This window comes from Aspergillus multicolor (genome assembly GCF_047715735.1).
Source record: "Aspergillus multicolor strain CBS 133.54 unplaced genomic scaffold BDW74scaffold_1, whole genome shotgun sequence".
NCBI lineage: Eukaryota > Fungi > Ascomycota > Eurotiomycetes > Eurotiales > Aspergillaceae > Aspergillus > Aspergillus multicolor.
Window position 1 is genome coordinate 2,982,811 of NW_027395952.1, and position 23,313 is coordinate 3,006,123.

General features: G+C 50.2%; 8 protein-coding genes across 8 annotated transcripts; 5 read left to right on the plus strand and 3 right to left on the minus strand.

Annotated features, from left to right (window-relative positions):
- Positions 1–221: 221 nt before the first annotated feature.
- Positions 222–2,169, plus strand: rmtA (protein-arginine omega-N methyltransferase HMT1). Its single transcript, XM_073722835.1, has 7 exons — positions 222–472; positions 525–538; positions 603–622; positions 686–795; positions 853–1,184; positions 1,240–1,711; positions 1,763–2,169. The coding sequence occupies exons 1-7, from the start codon at positions 384–386 to the stop codon at positions 1,767–1,769; spliced, it is 1,044 nt and encodes a 347-aa protein (XP_073590299.1). The 5' UTR covers positions 222–383; the 3' UTR covers positions 1,770–2,169.
- Positions 2,170–2,369: 200 nt separating this feature from the next.
- Positions 2,370–3,295, plus strand: BDW74DRAFT_143214 (uncharacterized protein). Its single transcript, XM_073722836.1, has 5 exons — positions 2,370–2,424; positions 2,472–2,498; positions 2,588–3,076; positions 3,139–3,205; positions 3,274–3,295. Exons 1-3 carry the CDS (start codon positions 2,375–2,377, stop codon positions 2,727–2,729), a joined length of 219 nt encoding a protein of 72 aa, XP_073590300.1. The 5' UTR covers positions 2,370–2,374; the 3' UTR covers positions 2,730–3,076; positions 3,139–3,205; positions 3,274–3,295.
- Positions 3,296–3,388: 93 nt separating this feature from the next.
- On the plus strand, positions 3,389–6,684 carry BDW74DRAFT_165000 (proteasome regulatory particle base subunit RPT5; the record flags this gene model as incomplete). Its single annotated transcript, XM_073726363.1, has 9 exons — positions 3,389–3,412; positions 3,537–3,641; positions 3,693–3,792; positions 3,846–4,337; positions 4,396–4,467; positions 4,570–4,625; positions 5,126–5,430; positions 5,554–5,969; positions 6,026–6,684. 9 exons carry the CDS (start codon positions 3,389–3,391, stop codon positions 6,682–6,684), a joined length of 2,229 nt encoding a protein of 742 aa, XP_073590301.1.
- A 756-nt stretch (positions 6,685–7,440) lies between these two features.
- BDW74DRAFT_10338 (uncharacterized protein) lies at positions 7,441–10,304 on the minus strand. The gene is made up of 2 exons (XM_073721564.1): positions 9,717–10,304; positions 7,441–9,637 (listed from the first exon to the last, which is right to left on the minus strand). The coding sequence occupies exons 1-2, from the start codon at positions 10,124–10,126 to the stop codon at positions 7,708–7,710; spliced, it is 2,340 nt and encodes a 779-aa protein (XP_073590302.1). The 5' UTR covers positions 10,127–10,304; the 3' UTR covers positions 7,441–7,707.
- A 2,230-nt stretch (positions 10,305–12,534) lies between these two features.
- schA (serine/threonine protein kinase SCH9) lies at positions 12,535–16,415 on the minus strand. The gene is made up of 3 exons (XM_073721568.1): positions 15,955–16,415; positions 14,303–15,571; positions 12,535–14,244 (listed from the first exon to the last, which is right to left on the minus strand). The coding sequence occupies exons 1-3, from the start codon at positions 16,014–16,016 to the stop codon at positions 12,819–12,821; spliced, it is 2,757 nt and encodes a 918-aa protein (XP_073590303.1). The 5' UTR covers positions 16,017–16,415; the 3' UTR covers positions 12,535–12,818.
- Positions 16,416–18,748: 2,333 nt separating this feature from the next.
- Positions 18,749–20,810, plus strand: BDW74DRAFT_10382 (chromatin structure-remodeling complex subunit RSC7). The gene is made up of 3 exons (XM_073721578.1): positions 18,749–18,828; positions 18,945–20,085; positions 20,134–20,810. The coding sequence occupies exons 1-3, from the start codon at positions 18,780–18,782 to the stop codon at positions 20,720–20,722; spliced, it is 1,779 nt and encodes a 592-aa protein (XP_073590304.1). The 5' UTR covers positions 18,749–18,779; the 3' UTR covers positions 20,723–20,810.
- A 382-nt stretch (positions 20,811–21,192) lies between these two features.
- On the minus strand, positions 21,193–22,473 carry BDW74DRAFT_10377 (ESCRT-III subunit protein SNF7). Its single transcript, XM_073721577.1, has 4 exons — positions 22,008–22,473; positions 21,744–21,948; positions 21,463–21,671; positions 21,193–21,402 (listed from the first exon to the last, which is right to left on the minus strand). Exons 1-4 carry the CDS (start codon positions 22,180–22,182, stop codon positions 21,326–21,328), a joined length of 666 nt encoding a protein of 221 aa, XP_073590305.1. The 5' UTR covers positions 22,183–22,473; the 3' UTR covers positions 21,193–21,325.
- BDW74DRAFT_143226 (nuclear telomere cap complex subunit Ten1) lies at positions 22,466–23,239 on the plus strand. The gene is made up of 2 exons (XM_073722837.1): positions 22,466–22,748; positions 22,850–23,239. Exons 1-2 carry the CDS (start codon positions 22,663–22,665, stop codon positions 23,193–23,195), a joined length of 432 nt encoding a protein of 143 aa, XP_073590306.1. The 5' UTR covers positions 22,466–22,662; the 3' UTR covers positions 23,196–23,239.
- Positions 23,240–23,313: the final 74 nt, after the last annotated feature.

Consider the following 23,313-nt stretch of genomic DNA (forward strand, 5'->3'; position numbering starts at 1 on the left):
GACCTCTAATAATTAGTAAGGTTGTTTGCTGCCGAGGTACTCTTGTAACCCAGGCAGAAGTGTAACCCTAATCATAAGAGAGGGCTTTAAAATCACATGGAGATAAACTGATAAGCCGCGCTAGTCCGCTGTAGTACTAGCGTACCTGGCCACTGGCCCAAGGAGAAATTCCCAATGAGGGAAAAGTCCAAAAAAAAGAGCGACAAGTCGACCCGAACACCTGAAAATCTACACCAGACATTTCATTTGCAAGGCGGCGATTCCCCTCTCCCTAGGTTTCCTTCTGCCTATACTACTCTACCGCGACATAAGTTTCTTTATTTTCTCCTGTTATTACTCTTCTATTCAGATATCTTCACGACAACAAAGGACTCTTTGCCAAGATGAGCGAGATCGAGAACTCTGCTATTACCAGCAGCAGCGCTGACCGCATGGTCGGTATGGACCATGCTGAAGTGCGCTACTTTACTAGGTACGGTTAGATGAATTTTTCTTTACCCTACAAAATACTAACCAGATGATAGCTACGACCACCATGGTAAATACATTACCTAGAACCCACGCCTATAGTTTCGAACATGCTAACATAGAACCCCGCCCAGGCATTCACGAGGAGATGCTTGTAAGTTATACGGTCTAGACGGAATCACCAGCAGACGAGCTGATATATCATGTGTACTTTTAGAAAGACGATGTTCGGACCAGGTCGTACCGTGATTCTATCTACCAGAACCGCCATATCTTCAAGGACAAGGTTGTTCTTGACGTCGGCTGCGGAACAGGTATTCTCAGCATGTATGTTCTTAGTCTCTGAGCCTCGCGTAACTCTACGCTGACGATCTCTGTTTAAAGGTTCGCTGCGAAGGCCGGTGCCAAGCACGTAATCGGTGTCGATATGTCGTCGATTATCGAGAAGGCCCGAGAGATCGTCGCGGTCAATGGCCTGTCTGATAAGATCACACTGCTCCAGGGAAAGATGGAGGAGGTTCAGCTTCCCTTCCCCGCCGTCGACATCATCATCTCGGAGTGGATGGGCTACTTCCTCCTCTACGAGAGCATGCTGGACACTGTCCTGTATGCTCGTGACCGCTACCTCGTCCCGGGCGGCAAGATCTTCCCTGACAAGGCTACTATGTACCTGGCTGGAATTGAGGATGGTGATTACAAGGATGACAAGATTGGATGTAAGCAGTCAATTGTCTCGATGTCCCTTGGACAACATGGCGCTAACGGTTCTAGTCTGGGACAACGTGTACGGCTTCGATTACAGCCCCATGAAGGAGACTGCTCTTACAGAACCTCTCGTCGATACCGTTGAGCTCAAGGCTCTCGCCACTGATCCTTGTCCGATCATCACATTCGACCTATACACAGTCACCAAGGAGGACTTGGCTTTCGAAGTTCCCTATTCTCTTCCCGTGAAGCGTAGCGACTTTGTTCATGCCGTGATCGCGTGGTTCGACATTGAGTTTGGCGCCTGCCACAAACCCATTACGTTCTCCACTGGTCCGCACGCCAAGTACACCCATTGGAAGCAGACTGTTTTCTACTTGCGGGATGTTCTGACTGTGGAGGAGGAGGAATCTATCTCTGGTGTTCTTACAAACCGGCCAAACGATAAGAACAAGCGCGACCTCGACATCAATCTTACGTACAAGTTGGAGACGCAAGATCAGACACGTTATGCGGAAGGCGGCTGTTTCTACAGAATGTAAAGTGACCTGGGACTATCTTCTGGTTGCTGAGTACTGATTGCTTCTAGGTGCTAATCGTCCGGATTATCCCTTACCCGCGCCTGATTTGCGCTGTTAATTCTGAATTCGGCATACCTGATGTCAAGTCACAAATAGGGTCAACATATCGGCAGCATAGCATTGATTTCAGTTATATGGACATTGGGTTGACTGACATTTTCCACCTTTACTCTATTCTTTCGGTTGTCATTTTACTCCTTGGCGTTGTATATGGAAGGCATGGGATTGGCATCATTGTTCGGCGCGAACGGAGAGATGTTTTCCAGAAGAGACTATTATGAAGCTCCTCGAATTTCCTAGGTAGATACCCCGAGTCGATGCTCAGTCTAGCCATCTCTCACATTCTCGGTTTCAGTATTTTTGAACATTTATAGACCACATCGAACATGGCTTCGATCTCTTGCAAACGTACAAGTATACTCCACCCTCCAGGTTCCTTATGTTACCTACCTGAAAGCCAAGTAGTATAGGCCTACTCAAAGACAGTAGTCAATCAACCCATGATTGGCTCCTTTTATCCGGAGGTATGGCTGATTCACGTGACGCAACTAATGAACCAATCAATAACTAGCACAGCTCTTTTCTTGTCACAACCTCAAGCAATTACATATTATGCTAGAATGAGCAGGCTGCTTCTATCAGGGGCTCTCAGCCTCCTTAAAATTGTTGGGTAAGGCATTTCTCACTGTGTATCTTCAACATCGCTGATTGACGAAGTTCAGCCTACCCAGGCACAACAGCCTTGTATGTGTCTAACGAACCCGTCACAAATCAGTGGCCTATCAAAATTCTGGCTCCTAGGGGTTACACATCTAACTGAATTGTGTCGGCAGTGCTTTGTCTCTCGGAATCTGTCGACTTCAGCGTCTCGTTCCTCCCGGGGCCGGGCTCCTCGCCGTCAACGGCTGCGAGAGCCGCTATTCAAGGAAAATGTTTCTTTTTTCCGGGGATCGCGCCCTAAACCGCTGCGATTGAAGCCCTTGTCCCAGCAGCTACCTGAGGATGACGTTTCTTTCTATCAGGAATCGCCAGAAAACAGTACCTTCCCGAAGCAGGATGGGGAGTTTTCTTCGCTGAAACAGGAAGAGTCCGGCAAACAAGATCCTTCTCTCTCTGATCTCGTCAAAGGTCCGTCGGACAACAATAATACCTCGTCCTCGGCTTCGTTAGCTGAAAAGACTGTGTCTTTACCCATTGACAACAGGGACCAACCAACCACTACCACCTTGTGCGCCTCCTCCCTCCCCTCCACAGAAGCTTTGTTTACCCGTTTTTTTGCGCAGGAACTAACTTTGAACGCCAAGTCTGAAAATGTGGTTAAGGTAAGAACGAATCATGTTTGCAACTCAAGGGTACGTCTAACTGGAACTTTCGCAATATGAAGGGACAACTGCCCGTGTAGCAAGTGTGTACATCCCGAAACTAAACAACGGATGGTAGACACCTTTGCGGTATGTTCATTCTGTTCTGTTCCTACATACCCTCCTAAATCTGACAGACCTTCTTTTGATAACTCTAGATTCCCGAGGACATAAGCGTTCAAAACATCCAAAACAAAAACAGAGATGTCAAAGTTACTTGTATGGAATATCTTCCTCTTCCTTTTATGGGGTCTGATTTTTAATTAGGGTCTGATGGACATACAAGTCACTATCCACGTAAGTGGCTGGCTCTTAACACCTACACAGGAGCCCCGAGGCCGACGAATACGATGATAAAGTTCCGGTAAAGCCATGCATGAGAGAGACTATGAGGTTACTTTACTAACATGCCTGTAGCAAGTTCAAGACCTGGAACCCTGCTCCCTCAGAACTTGACTACCCAACAGTGTCCTACCAAGACGTTATGCGCCGTGATAGTGAGGTTGCGAAATGGCTACAACATATCGTAAGCCTTCCAGTAAAGCCTGATCAAACTTAGAAACTGACGCTGATAAAGTATGATTGGGGCTTCTGTTTTGTGAAAGAGACCCCGGCGAACCCTGAAGCTACCGAGGCCCTGTTGAAGCGGATAGCCCACATTAGGCATACCCATTATGGTACAACTCGCATGCTCTAATGAGTAATCTAGGTTGAAACTAACGGTGATTAGGCGGCTTTTGGGATTTCACAGCCGACTTATCCTTCGGGGATACTGCCTATACCAATGAGGCTCTCGGTGCACACACAGACAATACATACTTCACTGACCCAGCGCGACTCCAACTATTCCATCTGCTATCTCATACCGACGGCGATGGAGGGGCTACCTTGCTTGTTGACGGCTTCCGCGCAGCAAAGAGGTTATATTACGAGAACTTAACTCACCTTGAAATTCTAATAAATAAGAAGCACCCATTCCACGCGAGTGGAAATCAAGACTCCGTTATACAGCCCGTTGAACAACACCCCACTATCAAAACCAACCCGCAATTTGGAAGGCTAATCTACCAGCTCCGCTGGAACAATTACGATCGAGCGCCAAAGTGGAATTGGGCCCTTGAGGCTCAGGAGGACTGGTACAAGGCCGCGAAACACTTTAACTCAATTATTCATCGGGAAGACATGGAAATATGGCTTCAGCTTGAACCGGGCACAGCGCTCAGTGAGTTGATTCGCATGCTACACTTAGATATAGTCAAATGACTGATTTGTGTTCCTAGTTTTTGACAATTGGAGGATGCTGCATGGTCGGTCTGCCTTCACTGGGAAGCGAAGAATGTGCGGCGGTTATAGTAAGTATCCTTCCCTACGCATCCATGCAAATTTTCCCCACCCGCCGAAGACCTCAGCGGTTATTCTAAGCTTGAAGCATGGTCTAATCAATTATTGTGCAGTCTCGAATGATGACTTCCTTTCTCGATATCGCGTGCTCAAATTCGGCCGCTCGAAAGTCATGCGCCATTTAGGAGACACGAGCCTCAAAATAGACAACCCCAACGCCTATTTCTGATTAGGAAACCTTGTACTTGAGCAGGCTGTGTTGTCGAGATCATAGTTGTGAGCAATGCAGTGAATCAATTTGGGGTAACACCGGTTTCAGCCCGTGATTTCCGCCTACAACAGCATTTGTGTAAGTGAGCTTTCTAAATAGAATGTAGCATAGTTGTATAGCAAAGCTATAGGACTGCTCCAACCACGTCTATCTTCATGGGTGCTAGCAAAGCTGGTAGTAGGTATATTTGTAAGACGGTCACGTGAGACAGGCAGGACGAGCTGACGTTGTTTGGCCGGAGCTCAGAGCACGCACTCACTCAATTCGAGCTCTCAACCTAATCACCAACTCAATCCCCTTCCCCTTAAATTTCTCTCTCTCTCTCTCCTCTTCTTTGCACCTAGCTAATCCGTTTAAATCTCACAACTCTATCGATCCCCACCATGTCGACCTTAGAGGATCTCGACGACCTTGAGCGCGAGGAGAGAGACAAGAAGGAGCAAGGCGATGGCGGCGACGGCAAACAACCCAGCGGCGACGCGGATGCCGAAATGAAGGATGCAGATGCGAAGAAGAAGGACGAGGAGGAGGAGCTTCTAGATGAAGAAATTCTAAATTCAAGCACAGCGGACATTGTCAAGCGACGGCGGATGCTGGAGAACGAGCTTCGCATAATGCGAAGTGAATACCAACGGTTGACTCACGAACAAAATACGATGAGGGAGAAAGTCAAGGATAATCAAGAGAAAATTGAGAACAACAGGTGAGACTCTTTGTATTTCTTGTCGGCGTGGCGATGTCGAGTTCCTTCGGAGAGGAGCCGGGCGTTGGGTTACACTATGACAAGCACCATTTTTCTCTCTTCTCTAACATTAATCTTATCTAGGCAATTGCCGTATCTCGTTGGAAATGTTGTCGAGCTGCTGGATCTGGATGTCGAGGCTGAAGCAGCTGAGGAGGGCGCCAATATCGATCTGGATGCTACTCGAGTAGGCAAGTCCGCCGTCATCAAGACATCGACTCGCCAAACCATCTACCTGCCCCTCATCGGCTTAGTCGACCATGAGAAACTCAAGCCTGGTGATCTTATTGGTGTCAACAAGGACTCATACCTCATCCTCGATACCCTGCCAGCAGAATACGACAACCGAGTGAAAGCCATGGAAGTCGATGAGAAGCCCACAGAGAAGTACACAGACATTGGAGGGCTGGATAAACAGATTGAAGAAATCGTCGAAGCTATTGTCTGGCCCATGAAGGAAGCTGAGAGGTTTAAGAAGCTTGGCATCAAGGCGCCAAAGGGTGCGTATCTAACCTCGATCTACAATATCCGGGCTAACACTTCTTGCCCTTGTTAGGTGCTCTGATGTACGGACCTCCAGGTACAGGAAAGACTCTCCTTGCTCGAGCCTGCGCCGCGGAAACGAACGCAACCTTTCTAAAGCTCGCCGGTCCCCAACTTGTACAAATGTTCATTGGTGATGGCGCGAAACTTGTCCGGGACTGCTTTGCCCTTGCAAAAGAGAAAGCCCCCTCGATCATCTTCATCGACGAGCTGGATGCCGTCGGTACAAAGCGATTCGATTCCGAGAAGTCCGGTGACCGTGAAGTGCAACGAACCATGCTGGAACTTCTCAACCAGCTTGACGGCTTTGCGTCAGATGACCGCATCAAGGTTCTCGCCGCAACCAACCGAGTCGACGTCCTCGACCCCGCTCTCCTCCGTTCCGGTCGTCTAGACCGCAAGATCGAATTCCCTCTGCCTAATGAAGAGGCCCGCGCCAACATCCTCCAGATCCACTCGCGCAAGATGACTGTCGAGGACACAGTTAACTGGGCTGAACTGGCTCGCAGCACGGATGAGTTTGGAGGTGCGCAGTTGAAGGCTGTTTGTGTGGAGGCTGGTATGATTGCGCTACGAAAGGGCCACAGCAAGATCGGACACGAAAACTACGTCGACGCCATTGCCGAGGTCCAGGCGAAGAAGAAGGATACAAACATGGGTATCTATGTGTAGAGTACTGTGTGGTGTATCTTTTTTTTGATAGCCTAGACATGACTTAACCCTCGTTTCTGCTCGCTATGCGATGTGTATCTCCTTACATACATCTCATATAACAGCGCTACTACAATTCGATACCTATTAAATACCTGAAGCACACAGCAGAGTAGGGCTCAGTGAGTAGCTCAGTAGGCGGGTCTATTGCGGCGGCAGTGGAAACCCACCCCTAGGTACACTCCAATCAACCCGGTTTGCACTTTGACACTTTCATTGGCGAAAGGCACCCACTTCTCCCTCTATGTACTACTTCCCCTGCACAGGATATTACCAATAGCACATCAGCAGCATCACCGAGGTAGCTATATAGATCACAGATTCGCGCTGCAACAGGTCCAAGAACTAGACAGTAGAACCGGATCAGGCGAGTCGCCAGCTCGTGTTTCCAGTGAATCGAACTGTAAAAGCAAGTGGGCCAGCCAAGCAAAAGGACGCTTTTGAAAAGCATTAATTGATTCAGTACACTTATTATATAAATATTGTGCCGTTCGTACAGATATTCAGTGTAGATCTTCCATGATCAAGAACCATATGCCACACCGGGTCAAGCCATTTAATGAAACCCGGTCCCGTCCAGTTCGCCAATGTACCGCAATGACATGTTACATGGTGGATATAAGACAAGCAAAAGAAAGTGTCGGTGACGCAGATTATGAGAGAGCCAACGTTATGTTGATATGTAATATTTGAGATGATATAGAGAAAGGGTATCAAGGGTATATAAAGTGTCAGGTCCAGGGCCTCCCCGGGAATAAGGTGGAAAATATGAGTATATACGGCGCAGATCCAGTCTGAGCGGCCTCATTGAAGTATGTAAGTCGGTGCTTGAGGAAATGTGTGAGATCTGGTAGTGAAAATCGTTCGTTGACTCCATGTACCCGTCACTAAACGCCAAATATTGCATGTGCAGCGCTCACTGGGTGCAAATAGTAGGAGCCGCTGATAGCAGTCAGCCCCTAAAGTAATGCGCGAAGGTTGAGCTTAGAAAAGTCGCGTGACGTCGTAAAGCTCGGCCTTGACAGGGCGTTCCCGTTCCATATGGAACCACCAGTCACGACCGCTCCTGTGGCTGTAATTCCAGGACCCCGTGCAAACATCCTTCTCCCAGGGGGGCGCGCTCATGGATGACATGCTCATCGGCGTGGGAGGTGTAGTTGGAGTGCTTGGGCTTGTGGCCATCGTACTGGTAATGCTAGCGATACTACCCCAACCAAAGCGCGGCGTGGATGTAGATGTGGATGTCGGGGAGAGTGGCTCCTCGATAGTTGGACTTGAGAGTCCCTTGCTGCCGCCGAAACAATTTACGCCGACACCGGCAGCGAAGGTCAGTGACTGATTAGCAGCCAGGATATGTTTCCAGGAAACAAGACCCCCATCAGCATCTTGTCCAGCAATATCAGGATGAAGCATGAAACGTGGAATAGATATATCTTTATCACTGGTCTTGGCTCCAGCCCTGCCCATGTAAGCAGGCATTCGAAAGTCGAAGACAGTAACGGGTCCTTCGTGGTCTTCCGGGATTGGGTTCGGTCTTGGCCGATTCTGCAGCGAGTCCCATATGCCCGTCTCATCCACCTCCGCATCAGCTTCGTCGTCAGAGGCTTCAAGCGCGTTGTCGGGCACATAAGAATCCGAGTGATCTGTGATTAACACATGCAATCCCGTCTCCGTGTCCCGAGCAGCCATGTCAATGAAAGTCTGTGCCCGTATCCGCGCTGAAGTCAAGTTGTTGCCTCCTGGAAGAGCCATCGGCCGCGTTTGCACAGATCCATGGGAACTCCGAGGGAGGCTGTACCGGTCCGGATGTAACAATGCTTGCCCACGAGGAATTGGCTGACAGACAGCCTGCAGAGCGCCCGGTGGTTCGATATCGTAAGGTGCCCGTAGAGCATCGAGGCGAGGGAACCCTCCAAAGAGGATGCTCTGTGCAAGATGGGAGTTGGGAGCCTCTATGTGCTGGAGAGGTTTGGCAAATGGCGCGAAATCGAGTCTAGTAAGGGCGGTATTAGGGTTGGGGCATGCAACATCCCAATGTAAGAACTTGAGGCTCGACGAAGCCAACAGTGGTTGGAAAACTATGCCGTCTGATTGTAGTGTAGGACATTTGTTTGTCTGCACAATTTTGAATCGTTCTAAATTCCGGAGGGATGCCAAAATCTTTGAGATCACAAGCAGGGAGTCAATATTGGGCTCAATCAGGACGAGTGATTTGAGAGTGGTGGACTCGGGCCGTGAAGTATACTGCGCTAGACCCGCATCAGTGACTCCAGGAAGGTTCTCCAAGCGTAAAGTTTCGAGAGATGGAAGGCACAAGAGTGCAGTGTCCGAGAAGGCATCTGCATCAAAGTTTGAAACGCACAGATTGCGCAATGATGGCAAGAGGTCAATCATACGAAGGAAGACGCTGGGCTCAAGGGCAGTTTCATTCAAGCCGTACACCATCAGTGTCTCCAAATTTGTCCATGAAGCATGATAGTCCAAGAACTCAAACATCTGCAAGGGACCAAGACTGCCAGGGCATGAGGTGCTGCGTGGCGAAGCCTCAGATGTCTCCGTTGCTTCGCAGAGGATCCATGTATGTTCCTTCAATTTCCGCCGAGTAGACAATGCATGCGTTAGGCGATCAAACTCGTGGTTATATGGGATCGTCAGTCCTAGTAGCCGTTCCAGGTTCGGGCACACCATCACAACTGAGGCGATGAGATCTCGATATTCTTGCCATTGAGCCGTATGTTTACCAGTTGTGAATAGCAGGTCTATCTGGGGCACACGGAGTTCGAGGACGAGATTGGCCAGCAATTTCCTCTCGCGAAGCGTGCGTCTTAACAGTTTGAGTCGGCTTCCCCTCTTTAGCCGATATTTCTTTAATTGTGCCGGAGAATCATTGCCGATGATATCGATACGGTTATAACTAGCAAAGGTAGAGAGGTTAGAAAGGCCCACATACTCGCTCCGAGCCCAACAGGGGGGCGTCAAGTTATCACACTCACAGTCGACCTCGGACCGCCTTCTCCCACGGCCGACAAGTAAGGGAGAGAGCATGCAGATCGCGTTGAAAGCATGTCATGCATCCTAATTGATTTAATCCGGTATGTAGATTTTGTAGCTGGTCGAAGATATTCTCATATACTTCCTGCGGGACCCTTTTGAGAACAGATTCCAGGATCTTGTCCAAGGAGGCAGCGGAGTCGCATGTCCGATATGAGCCCGACGAGGTAGGAGAGTATGAGGTAGGGGCAGTCGATGCAGTATAATTGGTTTGGAAGGACGAAAGTGAAGAGGACCGAGAAGGGACTGATGGGACTGAGCTCCCATACACCGAATCCGAGTAGCTGTAACTCTGGGGTATAGTTGTGTAAGGCATTGAAGCACTTTCCGGACGATTAGCCACGATACTCATATTTAATTATGAATATACATCGGATTCTGAGAGTCGTTCAAGCGAGGGGTAAGAGGACCGATGGCAACCTGGCAAGGGATATGAAAGAGAGTGTTGATGGAGGGCAAGGGGTAGCAGCGACGTCTGGTGCTTGGAAGAGGTCCACTCTGAAACGGTAGGAATCGAAAATCTGAGCAGTTGGGGAGTACCGGTAGGAAGGGACGTTGGAAAGAAAGACAGTAATTGAACAATAAGGATAGCCCTCAGGACTGTTCAAAGGAGGAAGGATCGTGAGCGAGGAAAGAAGGAGAAAAGTCAAAATCAAAATAGATTAGAAAGCATAGCGATCAAAAGCAGCGGACTATTTTAGGAAATATATGCCCAGGAATAGTAGGCCACGAACTGTTCGTGCAGAGGAAGGAGATTTAGACTTTGTGACTTCGAGTAAGCCCGTCGCAGAGTCAAAGCTCAAGAGTGAAGAGTCCTTGACCCATGCTGATGAGACAATGGCAAAGATCTTGCCAGAGACTCCCAGATCGTCCTCAAAGTGTTCAACTTCTCATTGTCTCACACAGACAGAGATGCCGACTCCACCGAGTGTGAGAGGGAAACGTGTTACGGCGTAGGGAGGATGGGCGGCCCCCGAGGCCGAGGGTTGATCGACTCCAGTAGTGCTCCACAGGAGGAACGGAGCGGAGTCTTGGACCTGTTAACTTCTTCCCACCCCCATGCAGCATGCAGGAACTGTGACACTACTGTCAGCCTCGTGCTTGATTTCGGTCATGGCAGCACAAAGTGAGCGAGGGCCAGTCCAGATCGAAATCGGAGAATGGTCACACAATCTCGATCACCGATATCACGCGGTCTTGCTGGATCATGAATCCCACGCGGGATTTTAGAGTGGATGGCATGGTCTGCCGCTGGTCCGTGGTTTCATTCTTGCAAAAGGAGAGTCAAGAGCCATCAAAACTAACTCGTTAGCTTGGGAGCTAGTAATCCGGAGAAGGGGTTGGCAACAGCCAAAAGCGGCAGGGATTAGAGCAGCGGCGCATATCATCTGCACGGAGCATGAGGGCAGTGAAGCTGACTGGCTGGGGTGACCAGGTGTGGATGACGAGGCGAGAGAGAGTCAAGAGTCAGAAAGGGATGAGGATGAACGGAGGTTGGCGTGCCCGGCAGTGGGCTTTGACGCCCGTGGAACAGGGCACCTACGCTAAGCCCAGCCTGGGAGGTGGCGCTGACTCAGGTCCTGAGACAGAGCGACTAGGCTACTTTCGGTTCCATGTTTGGCTGCTGCACTGGACTCGAGGCTCGAAAGTCTGGTAAGATGAGGTTCTTCTAGACAGGTTCAGTCAATGCGGGAATACTAAAAAACGTCTTCTTCTCCGTGTGTTTCGACAACAGGCTTAGATAGTCCGCGATCGGAAATTTTAGAGCATGCAACCCCTGACCATGGCCATCAACGATCGTGATGAACGCTCGGCTCCAGCCCGACCGCCGGTTCGTGGCATTGACAAGTCTCATTGGCTGGGGCTTGATTACTGCGGAGTAATCGTGGTCAAAACAAATGGGGCCGGCTTGGATTTTTGCATTGTAGTGCAGTGTGACGACGTCAGCCCGCCAAAAATGGCTGATTGGGTTTGTGTCTGATGTACAGAGTAACTGTTTATTGATACTAAAATATGCCCTTGACCTGCGTTGTAGCAGCAGTAGAGTACAGCATCGATGCTAGGAGTATATACCACATATGGGGTACCTAGAAAGATGGAATTGCGGCGCGGATAAGTCAATCTCCAATTCCAATATATATGGTCAATACATAAATCGGACTTGTATCTGGTGTGAAAGACGATTTCCAATGGATATACTGCAGCACATAGAGAAAAAAATGGCGAACATCGAGATGGGCTCAATTCGGTTAAACTCCCAGTCAGTAAGCCCCCCTTCAACATGGGATCTAGCGTGGATTCAGATTCAAGACAGCAGGGTGGGGATACCTCTCTATCTCATACCCTCCCCCCATGCCTTTTGCTTGGTATTGTTGCAGCCAAAAATAGGCGCGGCTCCCATGTTGGAGCTACAAGAGAAGGCAAGTGAGGACTTCGTAGTAGGTTTAATTCAGCTGTCACAAGGTAAAGAGCTTTGAAACCACCACTTTCGCCAATGCTGCCGTACAACGCCACTACATCAACCGTACTCCTATAGCATACCACCTCCTGTTACCCTAGTATCCAGATATGCAGGCCCATGTAAGTTCGCCGGAAACAATGACTCAAGACACGCAGGCCAGATGTGGAAGCACGAGAAAACCGAGGAAAGAAAAGAGGCACACCGGCCTGTTGGAAGAGCAGTCAAAGCGGGATATCACAGAATCGAGGATAAAAAAGAACCGAAGGAGCAGTAATATGCATGTCGCGATGGGCCTAGTCTTTCCAAACTGACCGAGGCAAGGAGTATGAACAGCCTGCGTTACTCATATCAAAATATGGGCAAGAATAGCGGAAATAGGAAACAACGACCAAGAATCCATTGCTCCCTGCCGAAGCCGGAGAAATGAAGAGGATACAGAATAAATCTTCTGGGGTATGGTAAAGAGGACAAAATCGGAAACTCATTATGAGCCCCAGTTCAGGAGGAAAGCATGTACAGCGCAAGAAAAGGACATGATATATGCAGACATCACAACTCCACTAGCATGCATCGAAAGCCATAATCACATGTCAAAATTGTCGTCAACATTGAAAATCTCACCCGCGTCTCCAGTCTTTTGAACGCCAGCCATGCGGTGATCTATAGAATTCGCAGATCGGTGAGATCGATGCATCGATTCGTAATCCTCATCCATACGATCCCCTACTTCGTTCTTGAAATGGTGATCAATCGAGCTCTCATTTACAAAGGTAAAGCCTTGGAAATTGGCTTGCATCCCTGGAGATAGTGGAGTTGACGCAGCCATAAACCCATTCGCAAGGGCTGCAGCCCGATCATTCAGTGAATTGCTGTTCTCGAGAGCGTTGGTGAACTCTGGATCAAAGTTCGACGTATCTGTGTCGGACTTGAGCTTGGGCTTGAAAGGCGGAATAACCTCCTTCCTGCCGAGAGCCTCCCAGTCAACGTCATGGAAGAAAGGATGCGCCATCAGCTCTTTCGCATCATCCTGGGCTCCGAGGCGGTGCTTAGGGTTTCGGTTGAGCAGACCCTTGACAAAATTTCGTCCTTCCGTGCTCAAAGCATCGCGGGGAAATCGAACTTTGCCGAAAGCGATGTTCTTATACATCTGTTGCGTGTCCTCCGCGTAGAAGGGACTCCATCCACAGCACATCTCAAACACAAGAACACCAAGTGACCAGAAGTCAACCATTTTCGTATAGCCTTGCTCATCAAGCAGCACCTCCGGGGCTAGATATTCCGTAGTTCCGCAAAATGTATTAGTCGTATCATTTTGAGTAAGGTTCGCCTTGGACAGGCCGAAATCACAAAGCGCAATATGACCGTTCGCATCCAGAAGAATGTTTTCCGGTTTAAGATCACGGTAAACGATATCATGATCGTGTAAATGTTGCAAGGCCATGATGAGCTCAGCAATGTAGAACTTGGCGCGGGGCTCCTGGAATCGTCCCTCTTTCTGGAGGTGCCAAAATAATTCACCTCCAGACATGTAATCCGTGACGAGATAAAGATCCGTGGGAGTCTGGAAGGAGAACTTGAGGCCGACAATGAATGGAGAAGCAGCCATAGCTGTTCGAACAAGGATATTCCGCTCTCCAACAGTGTGTGCGACTTCCTTCTTCTGGATGATGACCTTCTTTGACAGAACTTTCATGGCATAAATACGTCGAGTATCCTTCTTCTTCACTTGGTAAACCTGACCGAAAGTTCCTTTGCCGATGAGCTTCAAGATTTGGAAATCGTTCGGTCCGACCTGTTTCTTGTCCGTTTTCTCGAATCTCATCTCCATGTGGATCTCTCCAGAAACTCGACTGTCTCCTGCTGCGCGACCTTTCAGAGGAAACCAGTCTTCCAAGCGACTGTTATCTTCTTTGAGATCAACGCAGAGCCGCACATGGCCCAAGAAGGCTTCTGAATCATTGCGGTCATAAACTGAGACATCAATTTCGGACTTGTCACCGAAAACATCACTAAGAAGCAATAATCATTAGAGAAACTGTGATCACGAACAGAAGAGAGAGAACTCACAAAACCGCTTCATGGTTCCAATGGGGGTCTGTTACGGGAGCGTGCCCTCTGAGATCCGTGTTCTCAAGCGCGCTGTTATGGCTACTCTGTCGGTTCATTGGGATGGCCATTGGGCGGCCGGCGTCCAAGTCTGCTTGTTCGAGTTCCTTTTGTTGCCTTTTCAAGGACTCTTTTTCCTCATCCTGGACACTCTTGGAAATCACCTCATTCCACTCAAAGACACAGACAATGTATGGGTCGAATCCCGGTTGAAGTCCTTTCGCCTCCGATATCTTAACATGCAGTTTGCCCTTGACAGACGCGACAGGGGGGCCTGAAGCCGGGGAAGAAGTGTCCATCGACGAGGGAAAGACCTCGTTGAGTTTCCCTGTGATTTCGTCCGCGGGGTCTGGGGTTTCATCGGGCGGTGACTGAGTTGGGTTCGACGATCGAGGGTGGGGAACGGGAGTTTTCCCGTTGGGTTGCAAATCTTCGTCGGACATTGCCCGAGGTGTATGAGGAGGAGTATTCTTTAAGTGCGAAGGATTCGACACGTTGGCAGTTAGCTTCGCGGCGTTCTCAGAAGACGTAGAAACATGTGGTTTCTCATGGTCCAGAAGGGGAGCTTCCACGTAACAGCGTGCTTCCGAGGCATGGGCAAGAGAAGGATTGGAGAAATGTGAGGCAAGGACAGGGTCGTCAGAGATGCTGGAGACGGGATGAGAGGTATGACGGCGTGCCTGGGGGTCAGAACAGGACACGCTTCGAGACGGAGAGAGATAATTCTTCAGTGTATTGAAGATAGAACCCATTCCTTTATCTGGACCCGCGTCCGATTCTTCGGACTCCTTCTGGAGAAGGGAGCATGCCGAGGAGCAAGGGGGGGTAGGGAGCGCCGTGGGAGGGCGAGATTCTTGCGAAATCTCCTGGGTTTCCAATTCACTGTCTGGCGGAGTGGTGGGAGAATCGAGGCGAGCCTCGTCGCGCTCCATCATGACAAAAGACCCAGACGACGAGGAAGAGTGCCCAGATGTTTGGGCACCGCGTGCCCCGTTTGGAAGCGCACTCGGTTGCACATTGTCTGCGGAAGAGGGAGAAGGATCGGAAAGGGAAAATCGGGTCTTGAGAGAGCGAAGCATGACAGCGGAAGAGCTACCAACCTGGAAGTAATTGTGCATTATGGATGGTAGACGCCTGTCAGCCGGGTCGGGCTGCGGGGTGGCAATTCCAGATGGACTCGGGGTACTCGAACCGATTTGATCGTGGTTATCGTCGTCCTGAAAACCATCGCTGATGGAAATGTTAGCCGCCTATTGTCTCTGACGGTTCGCTGACTTCATTGTGGAAGAGAGCTGGAATGCAGCATAATGCTGGCATGCCGAATTGTTCCAACAAATATTGCGCCGCAGAGAAAAGTAACAGATATGCAAAGGAGGCAGCAAGACAGGTTTCGGCAAGAAAGTGGGATAGACAGGAAATCAAGTATGAAGCTGCGGCTGCCTCGAGATCAATGCGACGGCACACTCGGAACAAGCAAGCCAAATCCGCAAAATCCGCAGCCGAGCACGAAGACCGCACCACCACGTCCGCCTCGAGAGTTTGGTTCCCGCGTGCAGTCTATCCTGCCTTCCTTGCCAACCGAATGGTAGAAACAAAAATATGGTAAGACTTACTTCTGGGGGGGTGGCTGCTTCGAAAACTCTGTGTTTTCTGAACCACTCTGAGCAGCAGCCATTATTGTGATTCCATTCGACACCCAAAAACTCCACCAGAGTCACCCCGAGTACTGAGACGAAGAAATGAGGACTGGTGAGTCAACGAAGAGGAGAAGGGAGAGGCAAGTAGACAGATAATAAACAAAAATGGGAGGAGGGCAGTGCGGGGGTCCGACAAGAGTGCGGGATTTCGATAATAATGAAGAAGAGAAAGATTGAGAGAAGATCGGAGAAGTTGAGCTAAGGAAGTTTGCGGGAGGAGACTGTCGGAGGGGGTCAACCCGATCGGGTTCGGAGGGCTGCGATGGGAGATCGAGGAGGGGTCGATGCTCGATCCAAGTCCTGATGGCGACAGTGCTGGTTGGGTTGGTTATCCGGCTTTTTCAGACGGGTCTCATGGCAGGAGAATTTTACGTGGTGCAGGAGGTGGTAGGTACCGGTAGTGCTCGCAAGAATATATAGCCCAGATAGTGCGGCAGTAGTGAAGAATTATGTCGCCAACTTAAATTCGAGACAAAGAGGAATCTGGAACTCTTCAGACTGCGTGGGCGCGAGGAGGCAAACAGTCAACAGGAACACAGGAGAACCATGAAGAACCCGTGAACCAAACAGAGGACGAGTGGCGTTGAAGACCGAAAGCTGGCCTGCCTTGAACTGGGTGCTGAAGATGGCCTTGACCTCACTACGTCGTATCGATTACTGTGTCTTTGGCAAAGTATCCCTGGGGCCGAAGAGCTGTAAAAGTAAAAATAGTACGGCATCCAGCGGTCAGCCTTTCTCAGGCTTTGTCTCTTACTCAGAACTGCCCTCTTCCCAGAATGCCATTATGTTCTTCTAATCCGAGCAAAAGGAATCACCGATCGGAGACTGGTTGGAACTTGGAGGAAATGGGCACGTTTGAAGATGGTGACCCACGGTTGAAGCCTGACCCTGTGGAGATCCAACCACTGACCGGGAGACTCGAGACGTCGGACTCCGGAGAAGAGGAACCAGCTGAAGCTATTCACCTGCTCGACAGAGTATACCTACGGGTAAATCTCCAGTAGGTATCTAACTGCTTTGCTGGTGATGGTCAGAAGACAGTCGTCCGGTGATAGAAAAAAGCATCTGCGACCAGAATGTGACCGAGCCACCGCGAGATCCCCGATCACACTTAAGGTCTTAACCTTGTAGCACACGCAGCTACAACAAAGTCTATTTTATCCTAATCTTCCCCGGCTCCAGGCTCCAGGCTTCGTGTGATACTTGACTTAGCGGTGATGCTATCGGTGATGCCGGTCGACTTCAGTGGTACAGTACGTATCGTGCACAGGTTACGGTACTCGAAGTCGAGGATGATCTGCTTCAAGCATGATACACAATAATCTTCAGCTCCAGTCTTATCAGTCAATACCTAGCTCTTTGCGCTAGTAGTCAATAGATGCACGGCTTCGGAACACTACTCTGCTGCTTTTCCGCCACCTCCTCACCCCGTCTGTATAGAGAAAGGCGGGGTATGGCCCACCGCTGCGCCTGCCACCACCATGTTGACCTCCGGACGAAGCAAAATGGACTGTCTGACTCAATGCAACTAGGGTGAATCGCCTTGTCCTACTCGACGCGGCTTTTTCCGTCCACTGATACTCGTTGGCCGCACTGTCGCTCAGAGCTGAGGCCCGACCTGCAGAATGTAGATTCTGAGTGGTTGGAACTGCCATGCGTCCAGCGAGCTCTTGCAGAGAAATATCGCGGCATGACCTGCAGCAGCTTACCGCTTTTTCGAGGCATCTCATTCGAGCAAACAATTATTCTCCGTTCTTATATGGTTTATGGCGGCTTCATCAGGGACTACGGAGTAGCTTCTAGGCGATCACTTTCTTGCGACCTCTGCTCTGCTTCCTCTAGGATGTCTGCAGCATCTGCGCTATGATCAATACCTATTTGATCAGACAGCTTCATCCAGACCACCACCACCACTTACTCTACCAAGCCTGTGGTGGTTGCACCATCTGGCCGTCCAGCTCGGACAGAGCAGCGGAGAACGAATGTGCAGGCAACAAATGCCGGTTCCAGAGCCACGGTCTGACTTTAGGTTATGCTTTAATTCTGGGAGATTGATTCTTCTGCCGTCATTGCCGCCTGGCGTTTCAGGGCCGTGCACTTGAGGCTACCGACCTTGTATTCGTGTAGTACAGAGCTTCAATTCTAGAACGCTATATAGTAAGAATTTTGCACGGCCTAATCGCGGCAACCCACTTTTGATGTAACTTGACGCATTATGATGACCTCCTGCATAGCGTTGATGATGTGCAGAGGTTCTCCTCAGCGAAATGATAAGGGTGAAGGGTTCGTTTGAGACTCCAGTCCTTCACATGTGAATTGTATGAGAGATCTGCTTCATACGTCACCAATTGCTGTACATTGTTTCTATGTAGAGGCTAATTGCCAGGCGGGCGATATTCCCTAGCTTTGAAGAGCTGCTAATCGGAATGGAGGCTAAAGAGGGATAAGATCATGAGATGGATTAGTAGGCCGTTCTCACCCGGAGAATGCCAGCCATCCATTATCAACTGATGTTCGGCGATAAGCATCTTCAAATCTGACGTCATGCCGCCAGTCTGCAGATCCACACAGGGCTTAGGGTACGTCGCACGTGGAAGTCACATGACTATGCTCGGAGAAACAGATTTCCCTGCATGGAGCTCTGGCGCGGCAGGAAAGAGCCAGAGCCTCCATCAAGCGTTTCTTACTGGCCTGTAGGCGGTGTTATTCTCCCTCATCCACGATCAACCCCAGCTTTCGCCATGCCTAGAAAGCTGCGAGCGGCCGCGCAGGCAGCCGCGCAATCAATGAGTAAGTCAAATTTTTTTTATGGAAATCACATTTTTCAAAATTCAATTCCCCCTTTCGCCCTCTGTTGTTCCAGCGCGGTCCGACAACGATAGACGCGCCTGCTAATCGCTCTATAGAAAATATCCCGCCCCCGCTTGGCGACGGCTCAGATGAAGAGATGATTGAAGCCCCTCCGTCGCGTGAGTCGTCTACACCTGCGGTACCAGACGAAGCAGACGAGGAGGACGAGGCGGGGGAGGACCAAGAGAACGAAGGAGGAAACGAAGACCAGGGAGAGACTTCATCGAAGGCGGATGACGCCGATACCTCAGCACAGCCTACACCAGCGGCGGAAGAAGGGGAAGAAGCAACAGCAACACCTGCACAGGGCTCTAATCCGCCGTCACGACCCGATACCCCAACACACCTCGAAGCTGGCCGTATGTCGGCCATTCCGCGAAAGCGGCGCATCGGCCGTCCGCCCAAGAATCGCCCGCCAGATTGGGACGCGCCGGCTGATGGACAGATTCAGGTCAGCACACCGGTTAAGAGGAGACGTGGCCGGCCTGCCGCGAGCGGGGGACGATGGGGCCGTGGCCGTGGACCGTCTCATGTCACGCAGGTGCCAATTGACAAGGAAGGAAATATGATGGATGTCATTGATGACGAGGTAGCGGTTCCTGGCGATCCGGAGGGAGACACCAAGGTCGATAAGAACGGTATTCTGCAGGGCGATCGGGAGTACAGGGTTCGGACGTTCACGATTCTCAACCGTGGTGAGCGACATTACATGTTGTCTACGGAACCGGCAAGATGTATTGGATTTAGGGACTCGTATCTGTTTTTTCAGAAACACAAGCTGCTCTACAAGATCATTATCGATGATGATGCGAAACGCGATTTGATTGAGAGAGACATTATCCCCCATTCTTACAAGGGTCGCGCTATTGGTGTGGTGACTGCCCGCTCTGTGTTCCGCGAGTTTGGTGCAAAGATTATCGTCGGTGGAAAGAAAGTCATTGATGATTACAACGCCCAAGCTGCCAGAGAGCGTGGAGACGTGGAGGGTGAGCTTGCTGTACCGGAGGATAAGCTTCCGCCGCCGGGCGAGCCATACAACAAGAACCAATATGTAGCATGGCATGGCGCTAGTAGCGTTTATCACACTAGTACGCCGACTATACCCATACCTGGTACTGGCAAGGTGGTGGATTCCAAGAAGCGGAAGGTCACCGTCACGGGAGACAACTGGATGTTGGAACACGCCCGTGAAGCTGCGTAAGTCAAACTCTCCTGTTTATATGACCCATTGCTGATAACACCTAGCAACTTCAATACCGTTCTATCTCATACACGCCAGCAAAACCTCGCGGGCGTCTACGACATTCACACAAACACCATACAATACCCCAAGATCATGCAACCTACGCACGCTCGCTGGGAGCGAATACCCACTTCTGATCACCGAGGCGCAAACAAACTCACAGAAAATATGTCGACCCTTACCTTGTCGAGCGGAGTGGTTGGTGAGGAGAACACCCAGCCAGAGATAGAACATCAGGACAACCAGCCAGACGGGGAGACACCTACTATCTTCTCCACCATTCCTTCCACACTCTCGCGTCGGTTCGCTGTCCTAGATGTTCACACGGAGAGCCCGCCATACTCCAACATGGGTATACCCGGCCCCGACGGCGACGTCCATGATCTGGGCTCCAACGGCCTAATCAGCGTCTCCAATCCCAAGCATCCCGAATTTGTGAATTCCGAGATTCTTGACGAGTTGCCACCTGAGTGCAAGGAAGCTCTCATCGAGGCCGCGTCTCAGGAATGGGAGTGGAAGTCGAGATGGTGCAGCGAGGTGGATGATGGAGCGAGGGTTGCGCCGCGGAAGAGCTATGCGTGGTTTCCCTGATCCTCTTCACGTCCTTTTTATCTTCCTAACTACCTGGGGTAGTATGAATGCGTAGTCATGGGTTTTCAATGTCTGGCTTGATAGGGTTCGTTTACTTTTTCCCTTTCGATTTTCTGGTTGGTCGGTACAGGTGCAGGTGGAAAATGGGAGTTATCTAGCTACTAATTAGGTTTATTCAATTAATTTTCAAAGGCAACGTTTGCCCGGCTATACACTGGGTTTTCATTACTCTACCTTGTACTATGAAATTCGTAGTAATGTGCTTTGAGTGCGCTGGGGTAACGATCGCAAAATATATATGTTTAGAATGACATATTAATTGTAAAGCAAAGCCCATCTAGATCTTCAAAACAGAAAGAAACGAGAACGCAAACCCTGAACAGCGGAACAGGCGGCACGAAAGTGATGGTCGTTATCGTAGTGGTTAGGGCACAGCGCTCGGATTAAATTGACTACGTGTTGAGGAAGAAGTGCTCTTAACGGCTCGAAGAAAGAAGAAACTGCTTGGCTAATCGTAGGAAATCATGACGGTTCCCAACTCCAACACACTGTAGGGAAAAAAACAGAGAGAAGATTACGAATATGAGACCAGAGAAACCATCATCACATGGCCATTTCCGCGCGTAACTTCTCCAGCTCGGCCTCCTCGTCTTCCTCTTCTTTCTGTTTCGCTTTGGCGGCTGGAAGATGTTATGTCAGCTGTTGTTTCGAGCTGTGGACAGGATAATGGGAACTCTCACGTTCTGCAGTCCCTGGCGCAGGTAGTCGGTTGAGTTGATCTGCAACCGGTACTGTACCTGTGTGGAGCATGCGCTCGTCCATGGCCTCCTGCTCCATACCCTCGAGTTCCGCCTCCAAATCTTCGTCGTCCACTTGCTCGCCAAAGGGCGTTTCTGTGATTGCCTTTGCGATCTCGTCGGTGACGGCGTGCTGTTCCCGCAGTTTGTCCCTAAGAATGATATTAGCATACCCGATGCGCATGACTCATATGACCAGCAGAGCAAAATATTTGAGTACGCACATCGTCTCGTCGACCTGCTCGACGGTCATGCCGTTGTGAATCTTCTCCATGGCCGCGCCGGCGGCCTTCATAGCGGCCAAGGTCTCGTGGTTAATGTTAGCCGCCTCGATGGTATATATCTGCTGCTCGAGCTGTGCGATCTGGGCCTGTGTGGATTCGAAGTTCTTCTCGTGCACCTTTTTCCGTCGGAGGGCGGCTTTGGCAGCTGCAGTTGAGTTGGGTCAGCAACCAGTCAAGACCGATGGCACCTGGATCGATACGCACCGTTCTTATTTGTCGTCACGTTCTTCTTGGCGATGGCCTCTTGCTCGTTCATTTGGTTCTCCAGGTGCTTTTCGCGCTTCTGCAGCATGTCGAGGTGGCTCCGCAGCTGGAGGATGGCGTTCTTTGGCGCTTCCTTGCGCTTCTGCGCGGCCGCACCACCGAACCATGACCACATCGTGAAAGGATAAGAACTGTAAGTATTCCCCGGTTATACCACGGTGTTGAGAGGTTGAGCGATAGGCGATGGGCTTCGTCTCGTCGCGGCGGAGTGTCTTCGAAACCGGTTGAAGGTGGAGTGGGAAGAGATAAGTAGCGAGAGGGACCGCAAGGCTGAACCGCCAAGTTCGACAAGGTAAGCAGGTAAGCTGTAAGCGGATTTATCTGTCCAGTGAAGAAGGCGAGCGATCAAAGTGAGAAAGCAGCGTAAATCGTGAGAGTCAAGCGGGCAACGATGGAGATGAAGTCGGACGAGGGTGTTTTCCCCTCCAGGCGTCAGTCTTCCTTATGACATACGCCACGGGCCTATCGGAGGGGACGGATCACGTGCGCTGAACATTTACCAGATGATTGACCTTCTCTTTCTCTTTATTTGTTTCTTTTCTTCGTTCACCACAAAGACAAGGCAACATTATTATGCACCTGCCACAGGCACAGGATGAACGGCCCTCTCCCTTCATCCAGGGCGTTCCTCTCCGACATCCCGTCTCTCCCGGCTGACTGCAAAGTCCGCTTTCTTGGTTGGTGCGTAGAACCGTTGCCTAGTACCACCAAGCAAATTATCTACCGAAGGATTCACTTATGAAAAAGGGAGGTAGTGGACTAACCTCATCTTGGTGGGTTAGTGTTAAAACATACAATATCTCCACTGGCCGCCTGGTTCTCGAACACGACTACCCGCGGACAAAGAAGCCGAAGCGGCCGAAGCAGGATCCCCCGGCCATCTATGTCAAGGTTGATACTGTCCTGGAAACAGTGACATGGGAGGAGCTGTGTGTTGGCGCGTGGGTCAATGTCATTGGGTATGTGCGCAGAACTCCTGAGGTCTCAATGGGAGAATCAGCGCCGCCTGAGTCGGTGCAAGTTGATGCCGTAGTTCTCTTTCCGGCTGGGGCAATTGATCTGGGCGAGTACGAGCAGATCCTGAGTGACCTGTTACAGGTGGAGAGGATGGGGCGCGAAATTGAATGATCCTGAGTCTAGTATTCAAGTACGTATCATTATCTATTAAGCTCTAGATATCCCGCGCAATATGTATAGGCTATTACCAACAGGCCGAAAGCAACAAACAATGGTATCGAACTCCATC